Below are 23,749 nucleotides of genomic sequence, written 5' to 3' on the forward strand. Positions count from 1 at the left end.
AAATAAAAAGCTGGCAAACCTAGATTAGCCCAGCAAATTTGTGAAATTTTGCTGGCTCAAAAACCTAAAAATCTGCTGCCCGCCAACAGAGAAGTCGTTGGAAAGTTAAGCAGAATGTTAGTAGAAGCTAAGACCCAATCTAGAGTACTTACCTGGATGGAAAACAAAATCACTGCTCTATCTAAACCTTGGTAAAATAGCCCTGTACCGGAAAGGACAGTATCCAGTGCCTGTTTAGACAATTGTCATGTGTATGCTACAGTTGCAAACACTAGCAGTTGTGGGGGCAGGAAGGAACTCAACATTAAAAAAAGATGAACTGGGGAGAAGCACAATCCTTGCTTCTATAATGACACTTAAATATAATATACATTTAATAAACTCTGACACACACTGGCAATGTCGCCAGTGGTTACATGTCTGATCTCTGGAGCTTGGCGCTGCCATTTACAAGCTGCATGATCCTGGACAAGTCCTTGCCTCTCTTGCTGCCTGTCTCCTCCTATTTAAAAATCTTTTTTTCAACGTTTTTTATTTATTTTTGGGACAGAGAGAGACAGAGCATGAACGGGGGAGGGGCAGAGAGAGAGGGAGACACAGAATCGGAAACAGGCTCCAGGCTCTGAGCCATCAGCCCAGAGCCTGACGCGGGGCTCGAACTCACAGACCGCGAGATCAGGACCTGGCTGAAGTCGGACGCTTAACCGACTGCACCACCCAGGCGCCCTGTCTCCTCCTATTTAAAATGTAAGTCAAAACAGTCCTTACATCTGTTCTGATGCGAGATAATCAGGAGCACGCTGGCCCTGTACCCAGCTCTCTGGAAGCCACACTTGTTACATAATGAGCACACTATAAGCCCTTAGTAAATTTTGTAAGAAGTTGGAAAAGTTTTGGAGTAAAATGTAGAGGGGCTAAAATGTGGCAGTACTCCAGTCAGCTAGGGTCAGAGGCAGACTATTCATTTGTGAAAAATATCTCACGGCTTAAAATGGCAACAGGGAAGATGGCATAGAACAACCTAAGCCTTCAGTCTGTCTCCACTGATCTGTTTGAACATTCCCCAATACCAGTATTTTGGGGGGGAAATGTCATCAAAAAAGTATTAGTATTTATCATCATACAGGCATCCATGCATAAATACCCTCCTAAATATAATTACTGTTAAGTAAACATAAAATTTAAAATATAATTTAAATAAATGTAAATTAAAATAAAACTTAAAAATAGAGTTACTGTTAAGTAAACATTACTGGGGCACCTGGCTGGCTCAGTCAGTAGAGCATGCAACTCCTGATGTCAGAGTTGTGAGTTCAAGTCCCACATGGGGTGTAAAGATTATTTAAAGTCTTTTTTTAAAAATGTATCATTACTAGGGCGCCTGGGTGGCTCAGTCGGTTAAGTGTCCAACTTCAGCTCAGGTCATGATCTCAAGGTTCATGAGTTCGAGCCTCACATCGAGCTTTGTGCTGATAGCTTGGAACCTGAAGCCTGCTTTGGGTTCTGTGTCTCCCTCTCTCACTGCCCCTCCCCTGCTCGTGCTCTCTCTTTCAAAATTAAATAAAAACATTAAAAATATTTTTTAAATTCATCATTACCATAACTAATATCATTTCTACACTTAACATTAATAATAGTTACCATTTATAATTATTGGCTTATCAAGAGCTAACTGCTTTACGTAAATTATCTCATTTAATCCTCATGACAACCCTCTGAATTTGGTGCTCTAACCTCTATTTTCAAGAGTGGCAAATGCAGGCACCTTAGTAATTCAGTTGGTTGAATGTCTGACTCTTGGTTTTCAGCTCAGGTCACGATCTCATGGTTTGTGAGTTTGAGCCCCCACATCTGGCTCCACACTGACAGTGCAGAGCCTGCTTGGGACTCTCTCTTTCTTTTTGCCTGTCACCCATTCATGCACTCTCTCTCTCAAAATAAATAAAATAAAACTTAAAAAAAAAAAAAAAGAGTGGCAAATGGGTTCAGAGAAGGCAAATGAGTCACTCAAGGTGACACAGCTAACTAGTGTGGGGCCAGGATTCAAACCTAAATCTTCACTACTATCCATATTGTCCCCCTGACTTGTGAATATATAAGTCAAACAAGGATTTCTACACGAACAATGTTTCGTCTACATCAAAAACAAAAGAATTAGAAATCTACTTGGAAATTATTTCCTGATAGTAAGCTTTAATACTTCTGGGGTGATAGAAATGTTTTCTATCTTTCTTTCTTTCTTTCTTTCTTTCTTTCTTTCTTTCTTTCTTTTTTTTTTTTTTTTAAGTAGGCTTCATACCCAGCACAGAGCCCAACATGGGGCTTGAAGTCAGGACCCTGAGATCAAGAGTCAGATGCCCAACCGACTGAGCCACCCATGCAACCCAGAAATGCTCTATATCTTGAGTGGACTATGGTTTTCACAGGTGTGGGTATTTATCAAGCTTTGTTTTGTTTGTTTTAAATAAACATCTCTTGAATGAAAATAGGATTACACCTATAGCAATTATGGTCAAATATTTTCTCGATAAATTTTGTCTTTCTTTCTTTTTTTTTTTTAAATGTTTTTATTTATTTTTGAGACAGAGAGAGACAGAGCATGAGCAGGGGAGGGTCAGAGAGAGAGGGAGACATAGAATCTGAAGCAGGCTCCAGGCTCTGAGCTGTCAGCACAGAGCCTGACGCGGGGCTTGAACTCATGGACTGTGAGATCATGACCTGAGCTGAAGTCGGACACTCAACCAACTGAGCCACCCAGGCGCCCCTGTTTTTCTTTCTTTAATAAAAGGACAACAGTATAGATGTGTAAAGTGTGAGAAATGATTTTTTTTTAAAAAAGAGAGATCTCCTTTCAAGGACAAGTTCAGCTATCTACTCCTCTGTCCGTACAATGGCTCCTTTTTCCAAAACTATCAGCAATATAAAACATCCAATGAGATTTCTCCTAGAAGATTAGCCTCAGTCCTATAAGGATAAGAGCAACAAGGAGGGGCCAAGGGAACACACGCAGGTGAAAGAGTTGGCAGCCTGTTACCTGGAAGAAATGATTCAACCTGGAGGCCCGGCTGGCAATGGGTTCAGCAGCACCAGCGTCCAGCAGATTCCTTGCTCCATATTTGAACTTCAACATCTCTCCAAAGGTGAAGAGATACAGGAGCAGAGCAAGTGTGTGCTACCAATTTGAGGAGGAAGAGCCTGAAAAATCCTGATCTTCTTCAAGATGTTGGGCACAGGGAGGTAAAAACAGTCACCACACAGGTCTTAGGAAGTTCAGTCTGGCAAATCTGACATTAAAGAGCAGATTTTTATTCACTATAACAGGAGGTAATACACTTATCTGACATAGTCTCTTACTTATAAATAAATTTATTATCTACTCCACCTATAGTGTAAGCCCTTGTGGAGCTCCACAAGGGCTTACACAGAGCCAGGACACATAGCAAGTTCTAATAAATACTTACAGAATCAATGACTTAAGTAAATGACATAGTATGTTGGAAAGTAATACGTGCTACAGGGGTTAAAAAAGGAGAGGGAGAGAGCAAGGTAAGGGCAATTGGTGTGTGTGAGCAATTTTTAACAGTGTAGTCAGAGTAGACTTCACTGAGAAGGTAACTAACATTTGAAGCAAAACCTGAAGTGGGTAAGTAGTAAGTCTTGCTGATGGGCGGGAGAGGGAAGAAAAGTGTGCCGGGCAAAGGGAACAGCCAGAACTAAGGCTCTGAGGCAGAACCTGGCCTTCGCTAACAATAGCAGGGAGACGCGAGTGACTGGAGTGGCTGGAGCAGAGGGAAAGGCACTGGAAGTAGGAGGTGACGGATGGTACCAAAAGTGAAGGCACAAAATTGTCAAGATCACACGGATAATAGGGAGCTGCCGCGCTCCACTAGCCGGAATAATGCAGTTAATGCGGACAGGTAAATGAGGCAGGGCGGATCACACACGGGACCCCACCCTGTTTAAGAAGGATCTCACAACTCCTCCCGCCCCACGGCACCACCTGCAGACCTTTCAGCTCCCTCGGAGGGGGACCCGCGCACCTCCAGCCTGGGAAGACCCTCAGGCCCCCGGCAGCCTTGGAGGCGGCAACACCGCCCTCCCCGCAGCGGGGGGGGAAAGCCGGGACTGGTGTGGGTGGAGGCGGCCTATCCCCGGGTTTGCAGAGTGGGGTGGGGGAGATATGGGCGTGCGGGGTTCACACTCACGCTCCGCCGACCCAGCCAGTGCGCGTTCTGCTCCGCCCGAGGTCTCCCGCCTCTGCATTTGAACCCCGAACAGCGTGGGCGGGGTTCAGCCGTGTCCGGGCCAATCAGAGTGCCCGCTTCTAGGAGGAACAGCTGCGTGTCAACAAAGTTCCGCCTATGTCCTAAAAGGGATAGAGGAAGTGGAAGGGAGAACCAATCAGATTGTTACTTCCTTTGACTCGTGACCAATGGAAAACGGGCAAGGGCAAACGCGGCCGGGCAGGTCCTGGAAGTTTGAAATTGACGGTTAAGCAGGGTGCTGCATTTATGGAATTGTTTGTGTCTAGGATCCCTGAGGAGGTCGCCAGGGCGCTGTCTTCTGTCTCCTTGCGAGGAGGAAGACAGCCAGGCCGCCCTGATTTTCTTGTTCCTTAAATCTGGCCAAAGTAGGGGGCACCTGGGTGCCTCAGTCGGCTAAGCCTCGGACTTCGGCTCAGGTGGTGATCTCACGGCTCCTGAGTTCGAGCCCCGCCTTGGGCTCTGGGCTGACAGCTTGGAGCCTGGAGCCTGCTTCGGATTCTGTGCCTCCCTCTCTTTCTGCTCTTCCCTCGCTTGTTCTCTCTGTCTCTCAAAAAATAAACATTTTTTAAAAATTGGCTGAAGTAAGAAGTGTTTGCTATTTGGGGAAATCAATTTGTTCTGTGCTACAGCTAAGGCAGCTTGAACTTCAACGTGCCTCGGTTCCTGCCACTTTGGGCTGATTGTCCGGCAACAAATAGGTAAACACATTGAAATTGTCAGAAAGGACATTTTAAAATCACTTAAACGCAGGAGATTTCAACAGGCACTTCACTAAAGAGGAAATCCATATGGCCAACAAACGTATAAAAAGGTGCTCAATCTCATACATAATCATGAAACAGTGAGATATAATAACACGCACTCCTCCCCCCAAGAAGGGGAGGAAGTTCTCGCAGTGTTTTTCAAAGATGTGGAGCTTCAGTCATTTATACATAGCTGACTATGAATTAGTACAGTGTCTTTGAAAAAGTTTGGTTCTATTTGCTGTTGAAGACAAGCATATCCTACGGCTCATATGCCCAAGAATGGACAAATAATATTGTATCCCATAATGCCAAAAACAAAAATAAAAACTAGAAGCAATGCAAATGTCCCATTAGCAATACAAAGTATACTGGAGTGTTTTCATACTATAATGAAAAGGAATAAATACAGCTAAACACAATGACATGAGTTTTGACATGATGCTGAATGAAGGAAATGACAACAGAACAAAGGATGATTTCATTAATACAAATTTCAAAAGCAGACTGTTTCCAAAACTGCAAGGGAGAGATGTGCGCACAGGTGGTAAAACCATAAGAAAGCAAAAGCCAGGATAGTGGCCCCCTGGGGTGAAAATGGAGGCTATTCAAGGTGTCAGGGTGCTATGATCTATTTCTTAACCTGGATGGTAATAATGTGGATGTTTGCTTTATAATTATTAAATTGGGTGTGCATGTACATGTACGCATGTTCTTTTTATGTATATAAAGGAGGAGACGGTCTTTGCTGTACTCTTCCAATTCCTACACTAGATAGAACTGAAGATGTCTTTTCACATGCATATGTGTGTGTCCATCAGTACAAAACCAAAGCTATAGGCTTCCTTAATACACTTTTTTTCCCCCACCTATAACTTGTTCTTCCTCCCTAGGACGATAATGATATTTATCAAGCCCCCTCCCTTACTAAGCACTTTATCTCATTTGATCCTTACCACAACCCTAAGAGGAAGGAACTATAATCCACATTTTACAGATGGAAAAACTGAAACTGAAAGAAATGCATTAGCTAATCTTGGGTCATTCAACTTTAGATGGTGGAGCAGGATTTGGAACTCCTGGACTATCTGACCCCAAATACTTTCGTCGGCACAAAACCTGCTTGTCAGAAGACATTAAAAATTCTCCTAGCCTCCGCTTTTGTCATGTTGCAAGGGCTGACCCAGTATAGAAAAATGGAAAACAAAAATAAGAAATGTTTCTAATGACACATTGGGGATGGCAAGGGGGGGGGGGTGCAAAATGGGTTGTAAGCAGCTGTTGACTTGATAAAAAGAATCACAGAAAGGTCTGAATGTGGATCTAGTCAATGCTTCTGATTTTTCTAGTCCAGCCAAACCTGTTAGTTTCCTGGTATCAGAAATAGAAGCCTTTACCAGAATCTTGGGACTTGTTCATCCTAAATTACAATGCAGTGTTAGCAGCGCTGTTGTGCACTGCCCTGAATCCTGCCTAGATATCCTAATTTCCTGTTAGAACAATTACTGGCCTTTGCAAACCCTTTGTGAAACAAGACAGGAAATAAACAACAAATAAAATGAATACAGAAACATACAGCAAAAAAAACACATTAGCTTCATCAATTTTCTTTCAAGAGTAGTAGCTGCACAGAAAGTGCATGGGGAGTATAACGAATAAGAAGGGACCGAGAGTGGATGTGCATGTACTAAAAGGATAAGGGGCACCTGGGTGGCTCATCGGTTGGGCATCCGACTCATGAGGTCAACTCAGGTCATGGACTCACAGTTCGTGGGATCAAGCCCCCTGTCAGGCTCTGCTCTGACAGCATGGAGCCTGCTTTGCTTTGAATTCTCTCTCTCTCTCTCTCTCTCTCTCTCTCTCTGCCTCTCCCCCACTTTCTCTCTTTCTCTCTCCTTCAAAATAAACTCTTTTTTAATTTTTAAAAAAAGGATAAGACATCGCCAAATAGAACTGTCATTAAAACTAGACAGAGACCTGGGACCATACGTTTGTTCTTGCACAAAATGAAACAATGACCATTCCGTTGCTGAATATGAATCCAACACGACTATTGTGATGAGGATTTTGGAAGAACATAATCACAACTGAGTCACAGTGAAGGACCTTATGACATTCCATCATTCATTTATCTGAAAAATATTCATGTTGCCAAGCACTGAGGGTACCGCCATGAAAAAGACATCCTTCTTGTCTGATTTTCAAAGGCTGAGCAGAGTGGGGAAATGGGGCTGTGAGCAAACAATTGTGAAACACTCAGGATAAGTTCCTACAGCAGTGGAAACTATAGAGCACTGTGGCAACCCAGACGGGGGAGGGTAGGTGGTATTGTGACAGCAAATATCCAACACTTGAAAATCGAAGAAATGTGATCGCCCTCAGAGAATCCAACTGGGAGATATAACACAAGCACAGAAACTCCAAGGCACCTTAAAGGAAAGACTGCAAGACTTAAACCAGACTTTAGCGGAACCTTAAGAATTATACATAACCATCCCCCAAAGAACAGAAAAAGTATCTGAGGAACTAACCCCATTTCAGATATAAAGAGATAAAACTATTCTGGTCCTTTTGGCAAGGAAGAGTTCCTCAAGCTATTTTAGCTGCAGGTAACTTCTAAATCATGAAAATAACTACCATTAACAGAGTGCTTTCTAACAGCAAGCCACAGCCAAGGTATTACCTGTTTCCCAGAGATGTGTCCCCACCACTGGTATGAGGGACAGTTTCAACTCACATACAAATGTCACTTATTTTTTAAATTATACACTTTACTAGATTAGGAACAATTACAACCAGTTCATCAAACCAGGTAGTGCAGGATGTTTAGCAGACTCTTGGCCTCCACCCACTAGATGCCCCACTCACTAGCATGCACTCTCAGGGGTGACAACCAAAAACATCTCCAGACCTTGATAAGGTCCCCTGGTGGGGGGAGTGATTGCCCTGGATTGAGAACCACCTGTTATAACCAGATAATGTGAAATTCTCCAATGAATAAATATACTGCACTTTATTTAAACCAACAGAACTCACACATCAAAATGTTTTCTAGATTTTAAATATTATGAAAATGTTAACCAATTGTTAGAAATTTCATTCTGACACCATTACTTTCCAAATGTTTTCTCTGAACTTGAATGATTTTTTTAATGTTTACTTATGAGAGAGAGTGAGACAGAGCGTGAGGTGGGGAGGGGCAGAGAGAGAGGGAGACACAGAATCCAAAGCAGGCTCTCAGGCTCTGAGCTGTCAGCACAGAGCCCAACGTGGGCCAGAACTCATGAACCATGAGATCATGACCTGAGCTGAAGGTGGACGCTTAACCAGGCCACCCTGGCACCCCTGAATGATTTTTTCTTTAACACAAACTAGGCTCCATGCCCAACATGGGGCTTGAACTCACAACCTTGAGATTAAGAGCCACATACTCTACTGACTGAGCCAGTCAGGTGCCCATGGATGATTTTCCATCTATATTTTCCTTCTCTGACCTAAGACAAATCTTCTAACAAGGAAAGGTAAATTTTCAAAGTTCAATTAAATGGCAATTAGACTTCCTGCCATTTGATTCTAGACAATTTCTCTATGACGCTTGGGCATGACAGTTAATTGTGTTTCTTCAAAAATGTTATAAACTGTTAAACATACCTCTAATCCCTTAGCACACTGATTTCAGGAGTGTCTTATAATTTCCAGTCCATTTATACTGTAAGAAATTCAGGCACCTGACTCACAACTATTCCCTAAGAACAACTAGGAAATAAAATGTCACCAAAGTCCTCTGGAATTCAAGAGAATGGAAAGAAAAGCCACAGACCGGGGAGATATTTGCAAAAGACACATCTGACAAAGATCCAAAATATACAAAAAAAAACTCCACTTAAAACACAACAATAAGAGAACAAACCAATGTAAAAATGGGCCAAAGACCTTAAAGGACACCCCACTAAAAAAGATATATACAAATGTCGGGATGCCTGGGTGGCTCAGCTGGTGAAGCATCAGAGACTTCGGCTCAGGTCATGATCTCGCAGTTCGTGGGTTCAAGCCCTGCATCAGGCTCTGTGCTGACAGCTCGGAGCCTGGAGTCTGCTTTGGATTCTGTGTGTCTCTCTCTCCGCCTGTCCCCTGGTCACTCTCTCTCTCTCTCTCTCTCTCTCTCTCAAATAAATAAAACATTTAAAAAAGATGCACAGATGGCAAAAAAGGAAATGAAAAGATGCTCCACATCCTATGTCACCAGGGAAGTGCAAATTAAAACAACAGAAGCTATCACTGCACACCTGTTAGAATGACCAACATTCAGATCACAGACAACACCAAATGCTGGTGAGGATGTGGACAACAGCAACTTTTCTTTATTCCTGGTGAAAATGCAAATGGGAGATGGTTTGGCAGTCGCTTACAAAACTGAACACCCCTACCATACGATCCGTCAATTACACTGCTTGGTATTTACCCAAAGGAGTTGAAAACTGCATACACGCACACACACACACACACACACACACACACACACACACACACACAAATATGGATGTTTAAAGCAGCTTCATTAATAATTCACAAAACCTAGAAGCAACCAAGATGTCCTTCAGTAAGTGAGAGGATAAATAAATTGTGAAACATTCCAGACAATGGACTATTATTCAGTGCTGGAAAGAAATAAGCTATCAAGCCATGAAAAGACATGGAGGAAACTTAAATGCATATCGCTAAGTGAAAGAAGCCAATGTGAAAAGGCTACACACTGTATGATTCCAACTATATGACATTCTGGAAAAACTATAGAGACAGTAAAAAAAGAAATCAGTGGTTGCCAGGCATCGGGAGGGGGGGATGAATAGGTGGGTGGAGCACAGAGGATGTTTACAGGAGCACAGGCGTTCTGTTTCATATCATAATGAGGGACACATGTCATTATGCATTTGTCCAAACCCATAGAATGTACAACTCCAAGAATAAACAGTAAGCTGTGAACTTTGGGTGCTGATGATGTGTCCATGCAGGCTCATCAGCTGTAACGCATGTGCTGCTCTCGTGGGGAATGTTGATAGTGGTGGGGGGGGGGGCTTAGAATGTGGACATCTTTGGGGGGTCCACTGTTGGTCCTACCACAACCAGCAAGGTTGAAGAAGAGTTGATGCAGGCAAGGATAGTGGGAGATAAGGTCAAAGATGTTCCTTTTTAGTAACTAAAAGCATACTCATTAAAAAGAATGGTCTTTGTGATTTCATTCTTTAAAACTAACTGGGGGTGGTGGGTGGTGCCTGGGTGGCTCAGTTGGTTGGGCACTCGACTCTTGATTTCGACTCATGTCATGATCCCAAGGTTGTGGGATTGAGTCCTATGTCAGGCTCCACTCCAAGAGTGAAATCTGCTTAAGATTCTCTCTCTCTCTCTCTGTCTCTCTCTCTCTCTCTGTCTCTCTCTCTCTCTCTGGGGTGCCTGGGTGGCTCAGTCGGTTAAGTGTCTGACTTCCGCTCAGGTCATGATCTCACAATTCGTGAGTTTGAGCCCCGTGTCGGTCTCTGTGCTGACAGCTCAGAGCCTGGAGCCTGCTTCGGATTCTCTCTCTCTCTCTCTCTCTCTCTCTCTCAAAAATAAATAAACATTTTTTAAAAATCAAAAAAGATTCTCTCTCTCTCTAAAATTAAAAAAAAAATTTTTTTAACCAACTGGGTCAGCCCTTTCCACAGTAAATTACATTAAGTTGTACTTTTCTAGCTCCTTCCACCATCAGACTGCCTTTGTAATGTTCTCTTTCTTTCTCAATGTCTCATAAAGTTAAAACACTTGGAGAGATGATAGTATGAATTCTATTTCAGCTTTGTATATGTGGATGTTGAGAGAAGCCGTCCATTCCCAAAAAGCAAACCTAGCTGAGACAACTTTGTGAAGAAAGGAAACACAAAGCATGAAGTGGGTACAAAAAAAGTGTATTCTGTTGTTCATTCACATCACGTTGCAGAAGAGCCCAAGATCTCTATTTGGGGGCTTGTGTATATTGGGGAAGACACTGGCCAGTCTTGCATAGCTTTTCTTTTTTTTTTTTATTTATTATTTAATTGTAATTAATACACATAACATAAAACTTACCATCTTGACCATTTGTAAGCATACAGTTCAGTGGCACTAAGTACATCCATATTGTTGGGCAACCACACCACCATCCATCTCTAGAACTCTTTTCATCTTGCAAAACTGAAACTCTGCACCCATTAAATACTCATTCCCCGTTCTCCACTCTTCCAATCCCCTGGTAACCTCTATCATTTCTGTCTCCATGAATTTTCCTATTTTATGTATCCCAAGCTAGTGGAGCCATACAATATTTGTGTGTGTGCGTCTGGTTTATTTCATGTAGCATCATGTTGCCAAGGCTCATCCATATTGTAGAATGTATCAGAATTCCACTCCTTTTTATGACTAATATTCCATTGCATATATATTTTGTTTATCTATTCATCTATTGATGGACCCTTGGGTGGTTTCCACCTTTGGGCTATCATGGAATAGTGCTGCTGTGAACATTAGCATCCAAGCATCTGTTTGAGTCTCTGCTTTCAAATCTTTGGGCGTATCTGCTTAGGAGTTGAGTTGCTGGATCATAGGGTATGCTACATTCAACTTTTGGAAGAACTACCAAAGCTTCCGAGCTTTTCCACAGCAGCTACGCCCTTTTACATTCCCACTAGCAAGGCATCAGGGCTCCAGTTTCTCCATATCTTCACCAGTGCATGTTATTTTCTGTGCTGGTCTTTTTATATTAGCCATCCTAGGGGTATCAAGTGGGCATCTCATTGTGCCTATTTATTTTTATTTTCCTCGCTTAGTAAAAGAATCTTTTATATGAAATTCAGGCATTCCTCCAGATCGCACTCATTCCGCACTGTCTAATAAACCCCTATACTTCACTTCCAGTAGGCTTTAGGCTCCTGCCTTCAAAATTACTTCAGTCAGTGACTTCTTTACGTTTAAAGTACTGAAAGCCCCGCGGCTTGTTTTGCATTTGCCTCACCGAAGCAGAGGCGCTATCTAGTGGCCCAATAGGGTAACTGCAGGATTCAGCCCCCTTTGGTACCCATGCCGGTCCGAATACAGAATCCTTGATTATATTTTATTTTCCTGGTGATGCCCATGTGATAGCACCATGAAAGGCGAAATCCAACTCCCATTCAGAAAGGGATGCTTTTAAAAAGATCAAATAGACGGGCTTTCACCCCAAATGACAATTCCTTCTCCTGGGTCCTCTTAATTGCACCCCTTCCTAAAATAGGAATAATAGAAATGCAGCTGACATTTTAAATGCAACTGGTTTGTTGAATGAGTGTTCCAAAAAAGAAGCAATTTAATTTTCTTCCAGTTTCTTCCTTCAATCATTCTCTGTCAAACCTCCCTTTTACACCCTTCAAAGTCATACCTAGCAAACCCTAGTTTTCAGGTTTCTTCAAGTTTCCTCAGTTCCTTGTAGTGTCATCTAATATTTTACCTGCCCCCTCCCCAGAACAGGTCAGAGTAAGGAGGGTGGTCTGTGGGGGTGGTCTTCTCTTTTATGCTCTTTCCACTCTCCCTTCTTCCTTTAAAACTCCTCTGAATGGACAAAATGAATGAAGCAGATTAGAGACACCAACTTCCAGTTACAAATGAGCCATGGAAATGAAAAGTACAGCATGGAGAATATAATCAATAATATTGTGATACACTTGTCATGGTGGGCATTTAGTAATGTATATAATTGTTCAATCACTATACAGTATACCTAGAACTAACTTAATGTTGCATGTCAACTATTCTTTTTGTTTTTAACATTTTTATTTATTTTTGAGAGACAGAGTGTGAGCGGAGGAGGAGAAAAGAGAGAGAGGGAGACACAGAATCCGAAGCAGGTTCCAGGCTCTGAGCTGTCAGCACGGAGCCCGACACAAGGCTTGAACCCACAAATTGTGAGATCATGACCTGAGCCGAAGTTGGATGCTCAACCAACTGAGCTACCTAGGCACCCCAACATTCAACTATTCTTCCCCATCAACTATTCTTAAGTTTTACTTTAAATGCTAGAAAAAAACTTTTTTAATGTTTATTTATTTTTGAGGGAGAGACAGAGCGTGAGCGGAAGAGGAGCAGAGAGAGAGGGAGACACGGAATCTGAAGCAGGCTCCAGGCTCCGAGCTGTCAGCACAGAGCCAGATGCAGGGCTCAAACCCACGAACTGCGAGATTATGACCTGAGCTGAAGTTGGAAGTTTAACCGACGGAGCCACCCAGGTGCCGCCAAATACTAGAAAAAAAATTTAATTAAAAAACAAAACAAAATGGAACAAAACAAAACAACTTCTCTGATGTTTGGAGCTGTGACTAGAAATTTCTCCTACCCAATTTTCTGACATTGGAAATGGACTCCTACTTGGACTTTTCCAACTACCCTCCCTCGGCTCATACCATTAGCTAAGTTCCAAGGTGTCCACTTAATCCATTCATGCCCCAGCCAACAGCGAGAGCTGAGGCTACTTCGTTCTGCCCCCTTTCTGCCTCTCTGCCTGTACACCCCAGCCATTTCTTTCCCATTTTTTTCCCTTTCTTCAGAAGTCACAAGAACAAGAAAAGGAAGTAAGTATCACTCTTAGAAAAGAAGATAGTGTTATCATTAGGTAGGACTGTAAGCTTAAAAAATCCAGAAGACTCAAAGAAAGTATTAAGACCAACAAGAGGTATAAAAGATAGTCCAAAATAAGATGAACGCAAAGAAAAATCAATTGCTTTCCATTATACCAGCAGCAGCCATTGAGCTAATGTGATGGAGAAAAGATTCTATTCCAGTAATAGCAAAATATCAAGTTCCTAGAAATAAACTCAACAGGAAAAGACCAGAGGCCACATAAAGACTATAAAACTTGACTACAGACACAAACAAAAGACTTGAGTAAGAAAATGAAGAGGCTTGGCTTATTCCTAAATAGGAAGCATCAGCCTGGTAAGAATTCTTTTTCTTCCCAAATTAACATAAAAATGAAGAGCAGGATAAATAAATAATGGTCTACCTACACAATGGAATTCTACTCCGCAGTGAGAAGGAATATATTTTTGATAGAGGCAACAACATGGAGAAATCTCAAGATCGTTACACTGAGGGGAAAAAGTTAGACACAAAAGAGTACACACTGTATAGTTGCATTTATATAACATCCTAGAAAGGGGAAAAAATGAAAGCAGCTGGGGTTGGGGGTGGAGAAGAAGATTAATTACATACAAAAGGACATGAGGGACCTTTCAGAGGCTGATGAGAACATTCTATATCTTGATTGCACAGGTGGTTACATAGTGTATACATTTGTCACAACTCATCTAAATGTATCTCTAAAATGGTGTGTTTATTGTATGTAAACTATACCTCAATACAGTTGAAAGGAATGCAACTGCTATGGAAATGCAATTCAAAAACACCCCAACTTTAGGGTTTGGGGGAGAGGTGTGGCAGAGACTTAAGAAACTAAAATAAAATTCTCTGGCAAGGAGAAATGCAAGAGATCAGCCAAGAAAAAAGCATACGCTCAGAGAGCGCATTAAGTTCACAGCCCAAATAGATGACCACCCTGGAAATGAGATGCATCCGGGGCCTCCCTTCTGGCAAGTACCCTTCATCCCTTCATCTCTAAGAAAAGTTCCCCACGGGGTAGGGGCGGTGAGGGGGAGGGAACAGTGTCAGCCCTTCCCCTGTCTCTACCCCCCACACAGCCTGGAGTGGAAGTCTGAGTGTGGCTGCAGATAACAAAGAAATTTGCTACCTTCTTAGAGGAGAGAAGATACCCCAATTTTTTCTTCTCCCTCTCTCTTTTTTTTAATGTTTATTTATTTTTGAAAGAGAGACAGAGCATGAACAGGGGAGGGGCAGAGAGAGAGGGAGACACAGAATCTGAATCAGGCTCCAGGTTCTGAGCTGTCAGCAAAGAGCCTGATGCGGGGCTCAAACCCACAAACCGTGAGATCATGACCTGAGCCAAAGACAGGCGCCTTTGACCTGAGCCTGATGCGGGGCTCAAACCCACAAACCGTGAGATCATGACCTGAGCCACCCAGGCGCCCCTTTCTTTCTCTCTTTTAAGTATGGGGTCCATGAAACTTTTTTTTTTTTTTTTTTTTTTTTTTTTTTTTGTCCACAGCTTTGAGTCCCAGCTGCCTCCTCCAGAGTCATTCTATTACAAAGGCAAGCACGAGGTTCAAACTCTTTTAGGATGCTCCTTACATCATAGAGACCTCCAAGAATATATTGTTTCAGGGCATAAAAAGAAGGTCCACCTGTAAATCACAATAAATTCTAGGGATTTAAAAGTGGAAATGTGCAAACATTAGATAGTAGATTCTAGTGCACACTGAGCAGGAAAGAGAATAGGATAAATTGATTTGGTAAACTCCCACGGTTTGCTGTTATTTAGCGTGAAATCCTTGAAAAGGAAGAACAATGGATTGATGCATCAACATACTTCGTGTTCACTGCTGACAAAAGCAAGGCAGTGCCTTAATGTGACCAATTTTTCTGGGCATAAAGATTTTCCACAACCATTAAAACATTTCTCTTTCAATCGGTGTGCTTGGTGGTATATTTTTAGAATTGAAATTTCTCGTTAAGAGGTGATGTGGTTTGAAGATGATCACTCTTCTGAGCTGGTTTTCTCTGTTTGCCATTAGTGGGGTCTAAAGGAGCAGACTTTGAAAATAAAGGCTTTGTGACTTCAGGAGCATAACTCCCAGATCGCTTTCCTTTGCCAAGCTAAAAACTGTTTCAGCACTAACACAAAGGCATTGCATCTGAGATTCTCTACCAGTTTTTCACTCTGCATCGCTACGATTCTTCAAGGTACAAGGAATCGTTAAGATTTGAAATTTATTGGAAATACTCATGGCAGCCAACCAATGACAGAAATTGGGCCCTATCACACCATGGTAACTTATGGAGATAGTCTTTTGTTTTCTGAACCACTAGAATGTCTTTCCATTCACTGCTACTCTATAAAATGAGAACAACCCTGTAAGGTGCTGCAAATTAAAAGGAGTACATCACTCAGGCCTGTCTGTATTCATTATCTAATGCTGCGTGGAAATATCGCCACCAACTTAGCAGCATAAACTAACACACATTTATTACCTCACAGTTCCTCTGAGTCCAGGCACAGCTGAGCCAAATCCTCTGCCAAGATGTAGCCAAGGTTTTGGCCAGGGTAGCGGTCCCATATCAGGATTTGACTGGGGAAGAATCTGCTTTTTTTTCTTTAATGTTTATTTATTTTTGAGAGAGAGAGAGTGCAAGCAGGGGAGGGGCAGAGAGAGACGGAGACACAGAACCTGAAGCAGGCTCCAAGCTCTGAGCTGTCAGCGTGGAGCCTGATGCAGAGCTCAAACTCATGAGCCATGAGATCATGACCTGAGCCCAAGTCGGATGCTTAACTGACTGAGCCACCCAGGCACCCGGGAAGAATCTGCTTTTAAGCTCATGCGGCTGCCAGCAGCATTCATTTCCTTGAAAGCTATAGCTGTAGTTTCTTGCTGGTTTACTGTGGAGGTTGCCCTCAGTTTCTTGCCTTGTGGCCCCATCCACAGAGAAGCTCACAAGATGGCAGCTTGCTTCCTCAAGGCTAGAAAGGGTGAGTCTTCCAGCAAGACGGACCTTGCGATCACAGGTAGCTGAACCACCGACATGACAGCCCATCACTTTTGCCGTATTGTCTTGGTTAGAAGCAAGTCACAGGTGCCACACACACTGAAGGGGCAGGGATCACACTAGGACTTGAACATCAGGAGGCGAGGATCATGGGAGTCACCTTAGAGTCTGTCTTCTGAGTTGTCTAAACTGACTGCTGACGGCACCTTAGTATAAATGGTCCTGACTTGGTTTAAATGAAGATGACTCCATCCCCATGATTGACAGGTGGATTGTCCTCTGCTGTGAATCCTTTAATTCAAGAATAGCATTTACCACACAATTGAAGGCCATCTTGGAAGATTCTCTTATCTTCTTATCTGCTCCTTCTTCCTCCCTTTCGTAGTTACCTCCCCTCCGAATACTGAGAATCCACACTGCTACTCTACAGGGCGCACGTCCCCTGTAGGCTTGGATACCCCTTCTCCCCCCACCCCCCCCCCCCCCAGTCGACACACACCTCTCTGTATGTGTTCAGAGAGGTCTCTACCATCACCACTATCACCAGCTCAGTTGCTAGTGCCTCTTCTGGGCAAAGAACAGTGTTAGCCATAAATTGGTGAAGCAAAGAATAATGAGGCATGATCTCAAGATGTTTATAACCCAGATGGAAACTGCTCTACAGCCTTAACTAAGAGAGGACAAAAAGACCATAAGCCCAAAGGATATCGTGGACAACTTTTGTCCACCGTGTTTGAATTTTTAAATAATGAGCACACAGGAGATGAGAGTAGACATTTCTGGTGTTTTTATTTTTTACTTATTCTTGAAAGAAACACAGAGACAGAGCACAAGCAGGGGAGGGGCAGAGGGAGAGAGGGAGACACAGAATCCCAAGCGGCTCCAGGCTCTGAGCTGTCGGAACACAGCCAGATGTGGGGCTCGAACTCACAAACCGTGAGATCATGACCTGAGCCAAAGACAGACGCTTAACCGACTGAGCCAGCCCGGCGCCCAGAGGGTAGACATTTCTTATCCTACCTTCTGGAAACAGAATCCCAAATGTCCGTTGTTTGGGAGGCCCGTCCTTCCTACATCTTCTCAACCAGAAGCTTCCGGTGGGATTAATCCCGCCTCCAGAGACTGACCTATGCCTAGCATCAGCCAATCAGCTTACCCCATACCTTTCCCCTACAGTGATTGGTTCACAATTGATGCAGCAGCCCGACCGAAGGCAATGAAAAGTAAGAAGTTTACTGGGGCCTCTGGAAAAGAAAATACCTTGACTCTTGAGGAAGTCTCCAGAAGAGGCTCTTCCCCTGCACCAATGCTATCCAGTAGAAATATAATGTGAGCTTCATACGCAAGTGTCAGTTTCCTAGTAGCTACATTTTAGAAAGCGAAAAGAAACAAGTGAAACTAATTTATGTTAATAAATTATAATATGTTAATTTGTGTTAATAAATAAATAATATGTTAATACTATGTTATTCTATTTGACCCAATATACCTAAAACATTATCATTTCAATATGTAACTAGTATAAAATTATTAATAGATATTTATGGTTTCTTTCATACTAAGGTTTTTAAAATCTAAAATGTGTAGGGGCGCCTGGGTGGCTCAGTCGGTTGAGTGTCCGACTTCAGCTCAGGTCACGATCTCACGGTCCGTGAGTTCCAGCCCCGTGTCAGGCCCTGTGCTGACAGCTCAGAGCCTGGAGCCTGCTTCGGATTCTGTGTCTCCCTCTCTCTCTGCCCCTCCCCTGCTCATGCTCTGTCTCTATCTGTCTCAAAAATAAGTGAAAATAAAAAAAATAAAATAAAATAAAATGTGGGGGGCACCTGGGTGGCTCAGTTGGTTGAGCATCCAACTTCGGCTCAAGTCATGATCTCATGGTTGGTGGGTTCAGCACAGAGCCTGCTTCAGATCCCCTGTCCCCCTTTGTCTCTGCCCCTCCCCCCTAAAAATAAATAATAATTTTTTTTAATGTTTTAAATGTGTTTTACATTTTATACTTATAGCACACCTCAGTTTGGACTAGCCACATTTCTCAACAGCCACATGTGGCTATTGGCTACTGTACTGCCTGTCCACCCTGGACAGCAGAACACGAAGATGGGAAATTAGATATGTACTAATGTTGATGCTACAAGTCCGTGAGGGAGAGGAAGCTTAGGATGAAACTGACCACGTCTAAGGAAAAACACTGGAAGTAAACTGGGTTCTTGGTGACATCATTTGAGTCACCGAATTAAGCATCACTTGAAATTAGCATAACCTCAGAACATTTCAGTTATGTAAGCCAATAAGTTCCCTTTACTATTTAAATTAATTCAAATCAAAAGTTCTGTCACTTCCAAACAAAAGGACTAATACAGAGGGTAATCGATAAAGTAAAACCATCCAGTATGTGCCCAAACTGAAGAAAGAACAGGAAGCATAAAGTGTTCAGAGAAGGGAGAAATCAATCGAGCAATAGTAGGGCTTCTCAGTCTTAGCACTTTTGACATTTGGGGCTGGATCATTCTTTAATATGAAGGGCTTCCCGTGCATTGCAGGATGCTAAGCAATATCTCTGGCCTCTACCCACCAGAAGCCAGCAGCACCCTCCACCTCCAGTTGTGACAAACAGAAATGTCTTTAGATATTGCCAAATGTCCCCAGTTGAGAGCCACTAAGCTAGGGAGTGGATTTGTAATAAATCTGGAAGAATGGGTGGGATGTACTTATGTGGGAAAGACATTTCCAGTGGGCACAATGAGATGAGTATAGGAGCCAGGAAGAGGGAACAGAAGGCTCATGAGGAAATCAATCAAATCATCACTGCTAAGGCCCAGCTGTGGCTGCCAACAACAATCAAAGCATTAAATTTTATCTGAAAAGTCATTTTTTAAAACAATCCTATCATACACTGTAGTGGAAACCTTAATCAGCAGAAACCTTTTCGGAGGGCAATTTTGGCAATACCTATAAAAGTAGAAAATGTTTTTGACCTTTTGTCCCTGCAATTCTTGCTCCGGGAATTTACCGGGGGGGGGGGGGGAGAGGGGGAACACCTTTACCTAACAGAAAATAATAGTAATAACTGAAAAAGACAAATCTGCATTCATCAGGACTGGGTTAAATTAATTATGGCAGAGCCACACAATTAAATACTATGTATCCATTTTTAACAATGACTTCATGTGCACAAAGGAAAATATCCAAGATTCCTCCTTAGATTAAAAAAAAAAGAGTAAGATATAAACAAAATATGTGGTTTAATCCCATACAAATAACATGAATATCTGTTAACATATACTTGGGGAAAATGAGGGAAATATATACACAACTAAACAATAGTTATCTAGGGGATAATTCATGTTGTAAAGTGGTAAAGAAATGAGAGTTATACTTTCTATATACATTATATATGTAACAGTATGGAGAAAAGCTCTTATTTTCTTGGCCTCAGAAATTATCTTCCACCCCCACCGCAGCCCCGGTCACTGCCTTCTGCAGAAGAAAACCTGTTTCTATTTGGTGAAACTCTTATATGCCTGTTGCAGGATGGATCCAGTGGTGTGCTGGTAAATGTTTAAATCTAGCTCTTTGGAGGTGGGGACCCTGATTTATAGTGTTTGCCAATTTCTGTGATGTAAATACTCGAACCGTAGCCCATTTCAAGCTACCAACATGATTTCGCTGAATGCAGGACTGAGAAGATAAACACACCATCAATCGGGTCTCCCAAGCCTCCCTCTCCAGCCGCCATTCCCAGCCTTTCTTGACAAATAGTTGATGGATATTGAACTGCTTCCTTCAAAAAAGGATCAGAGTAAGATGAGCCATCTACTGAGCTTTTGTCCTTTTGAGTAGGATAGACAAGTTGAGAGCCAGAAAGAAGTTGTCCTAAAAATCCAGAGAGGATTTAGGTTAGGAGAGGGAATAAAGACAGAGACAGGGAAGGAGGAAGGGGAGGGAGGAGAGGAGGCTGACATTTAGAGAGGAAATTTTAGGGGCACTTGGGTGGCTCAGTTGGTTAAGCGTCAGATTCTTGGTTTAGGCTCAGGTCATGATCTCAGTTTGTGAGTCTGAGCCCCATGTCAAGGAACGTACTTGGGATTTTCTCTCTCTCTTCCTCTCTCTCTCTTTCTCTCCCTCTCTGCTCTTCCTGTGCATGCACACACTCTCTCTTAAAATAAAATGAAATGAAATAAAATAAAATAAAATAAAATAAAATAAAATAAAAACTTAAAAAAAGAGGAGGGGGGAGGGGGCATCTGGGTGGCTCAGTTGGTTAAGCATCCAACTTCATTTCAGGTCACGATCAAACAGTTTGTGAGTTCGAGCCCTGCATCAGACTGTCTGCTATCAGCACAGAGCCCGCTGCAGGTCCTCTGTCCCTCTCTCCATCTGCCCTCCCCCATTCACACTACCTTTCTCTCTCGAAAATAAATAATAAAAAAAAAAAAATGTTAAGAGAGAGGAAATTTTAGCGGAACGAAGACATTTAAAGGGAATTACAGTGAGGTTTTGCCATGTGGTATGCAAGGTAACACTTCTTTCCCCCACCTTCTCAAAAAAATCTCCAGTCAAGCTGTATCACTTAGTAGTGTGTCACCAACTGGACCTGGTTTGCTAGGATTGCACTTATGTGCTGAATGTGGCCCCAGGGAGGCTGCAAGGTAGGAGCTGTGGCCATCTTGGGGGCCTTGCTACATCTGGGCCACACATATTTCAGTCTTTTTATTTTTTTTTTATTTTTAAGTAATGAGCATGCATTATTTAAGTTATCAGCAAAAAAAATACTTTTTTTAAGTTACCTGCACCTAAGAACATGGAGTTGAGAGTTATTTTCTTTTTATGTTTATTTATTTTTGAGAGAGAGAGCAAGGGACGGTCAGAGAAAGAGGGGGATAGAGGATGTGAAGTGGGCTCTGCGCTGACAGCAGACAGCCCGATATGGGGCTCGAACTCACAAACCGTGAGATCATGACCTGAGCTGAAGTCAGACCCTTAACCACCTCAACCACCCAGGTGCCGCGAGAGTTATTTTCTTACCTTACTCAGTAGAACATGGCATAGAGATCCTTGTGCTTATGGCGGGGAATTGAGTCCTGCAATTGGTTATAAACCAGTTGGGTCTGTTTAGAAGAGTGTTCTGGGAGCACCTGGGTGACTCAGCCAGTTAAGCATCCGACTCTTGATTGGACTCAGGTCATGATCTCACGGTTGGTGAGTTGGAGCCCTGCATCGGGTCCTGCACTGACATCACGGAACCTGCCTGGGATTTTCTCTCTCCCTCTCTCTCTGCCCCTCCCCTGTCTGCACTCTCTCTCTTGCAAAATAAATAAATAAACATTTTTTAAAAAGGAGTGTTCTGTTACAGAAGACAAGCTCCCTAAAACTGCTTGTCTCCTACTATTGTGGGTTTAAATTTTTTTTTAAGTTTATTTATTTATTTTGAGAGAGAGAAAGAGAGAGAGAGCAGGGGAGGGGCAGAGAGAGAGGGAGAGACAGAATCCCAAGCGGGGCTCAGTCTCACAAACACAAAATCGTGACCTGAGCCGAAATCAAGAGCCAGATGCTTAACTGACTGAGCCACCCATGTGCCCCTACCATTGTGCTTTGATTACAAACTTTTGACAGAACCTTTTTGCATGTGTTCAGAAACCTCAAACATACTGATAAGACCTCCTCAAAACCAGCTGTGTAAAGACATCAGCACAAACTTGCCCTGTGGCTCACGTTCCTGAGATAGTGCTGATCCTGTAGACTAGAAAGCTTGGGACGGAAGGCATTTGGGTGTCTGGCATGTTCCTCCAACAGGATGTAAATATGGTTTCCTATTACAGCTCAAGTAGGAAAGATAAGGTCCAGGCCCTGGACCTTTGAACAGCAAAGTTTTATTGCGGTATGATTCACAGATCATTAAAATTCACCCATTCGAAGTACTTTCTGGTGAGTTTATTGAGATGCACGACCATCACCATAACCCAGTCTGGGAACAGTTTTTACCCCTTCCCCTACCCATTTACAATTAACCCCCACTCCCACTCCCAGCTCCACAAACAACCACTAACCTACTTGCTGTCTCTATAATTTGCTTTCTCTGGGCATTTCGTATAAAGGGAATCATACGGTGTGTGTGTGTGTGTGTGTGTGTGTGTGTGTGTGTGTTTTCTGTTTGGCTTCTTTCCGCGAGCATAATGTTTCGGGGGTTCATCCACATTGTAGCATGTGTCATTCCTCAATTCCTTTTCATCGCTAAGTAGTGTGGATAGAACACATTTTGTTTATCTGTTCACCAGTTGATAGATTTTGAGTTGCTTCCATGTGGTGGCTATCACGAATGCTGTTGCCGCTGAACATTCACGTGTGCTTCTGTGAGTGGTGGTATGTTTTCATTTCTCTCGGGTAAATACCGTGGAGAAGGATTGCTGATGAGGAGCGAGGTTTCAGCACATGGTAAAATGTGAAGACGTATCACTATGTTAAATAACAGGGCTTTGTTGTTATTCATGACTATTCTAAGGCGCAGGGATGTCGTTATGACTCCTGTTCTATCTGCCAGTACTAGTCCCGTTAGATCAGGGTTCCTTTGACCTCAGCGCTATTGATATTTCAGGCCAGATAATTGCTTTGTTGTTTGGGGTGGGGAGAGGAGGGTGTGGGATGTTGAACAGCACCCCTGACCACTATCTGCTAGATTCCAGATTCCCTCCTCCTGCTCCAGTTGTGATAACCAGAAATGCCTCCAGACATCGCCAAGGGGTCCCTGGGGAGCAAAATCGCCCCGGGACAAAAATCACTGTATTAGACTTCACTTAATAAATGGAAGATATTCCAATCCCACTTCTGCTCACTGGCTGAGCACATGGCCAGTTCTGGCTTCCACACTCAGAGTAGGTGTGTGGGTCCTGTCTTGGAATGCTCAGCATTGACATCCTACATGTTACTTTATTTAATTTGTTCTAAATCAGTAGTTCCCTTGTGGTTTGGTGTGTATGTGTTTGTTCTCAAACTGGGCCAAGAGAAGAAGTGGAGGGTTGCAGATGGCACAGCCTGTAGTCTCTGTCTATTTAATTCAGATGAGTCTATCCTGGTGGAATTTATTCC

General features: G+C 42.8%; 1 protein-coding gene across 12 annotated transcripts in view; it reads right to left on the reverse strand.

The window, feature by feature from the left end:
* The window catches only part of CIT (citron rho-interacting serine/threonine kinase), a 171,834-nt gene extending 167,536 nt beyond the window's left edge, over positions 1-4,298 (reverse strand). For 7 of the 12 annotated variants that reach the window (XM_019467299.2, XM_019467306.2, XM_019467305.2 and 4 more), the window contains exons 1-2: positions 4,206-4,298; positions 3,035-3,284 (exon numbers count right to left, since the gene is read on the reverse strand). In XM_019467299.2, the coding sequence (XP_019322844.2) occupies positions 3,035-3,130 (96 nt within the window). In that variant the 5' untranslated portion in view covers positions 3,131-3,284; positions 4,206-4,298. Of the gene's footprint in view, positions 1-3,034; positions 3,285-4,008; positions 4,161-4,205 lie in introns of those variants that run through there. The other 5 variants (XM_053902092.1, XM_019467304.2, XM_019467303.2 and 2 more) reach the window with 3 other exon arrangements.
* Positions 4,299-23,749: the final 19,451 nt, after the last annotated feature.

Source organism: Panthera pardus, unplaced genomic scaffold, assembly GCF_024362965.1.
Source record: "Panthera pardus isolate Hobbes unplaced genomic scaffold, ASM2436296v1 HiC_scaffold_15, whole genome shotgun sequence".
NCBI classification, from domain to species: domain Eukaryota; kingdom Metazoa; phylum Chordata; class Mammalia; order Carnivora; family Felidae; genus Panthera; species Panthera pardus.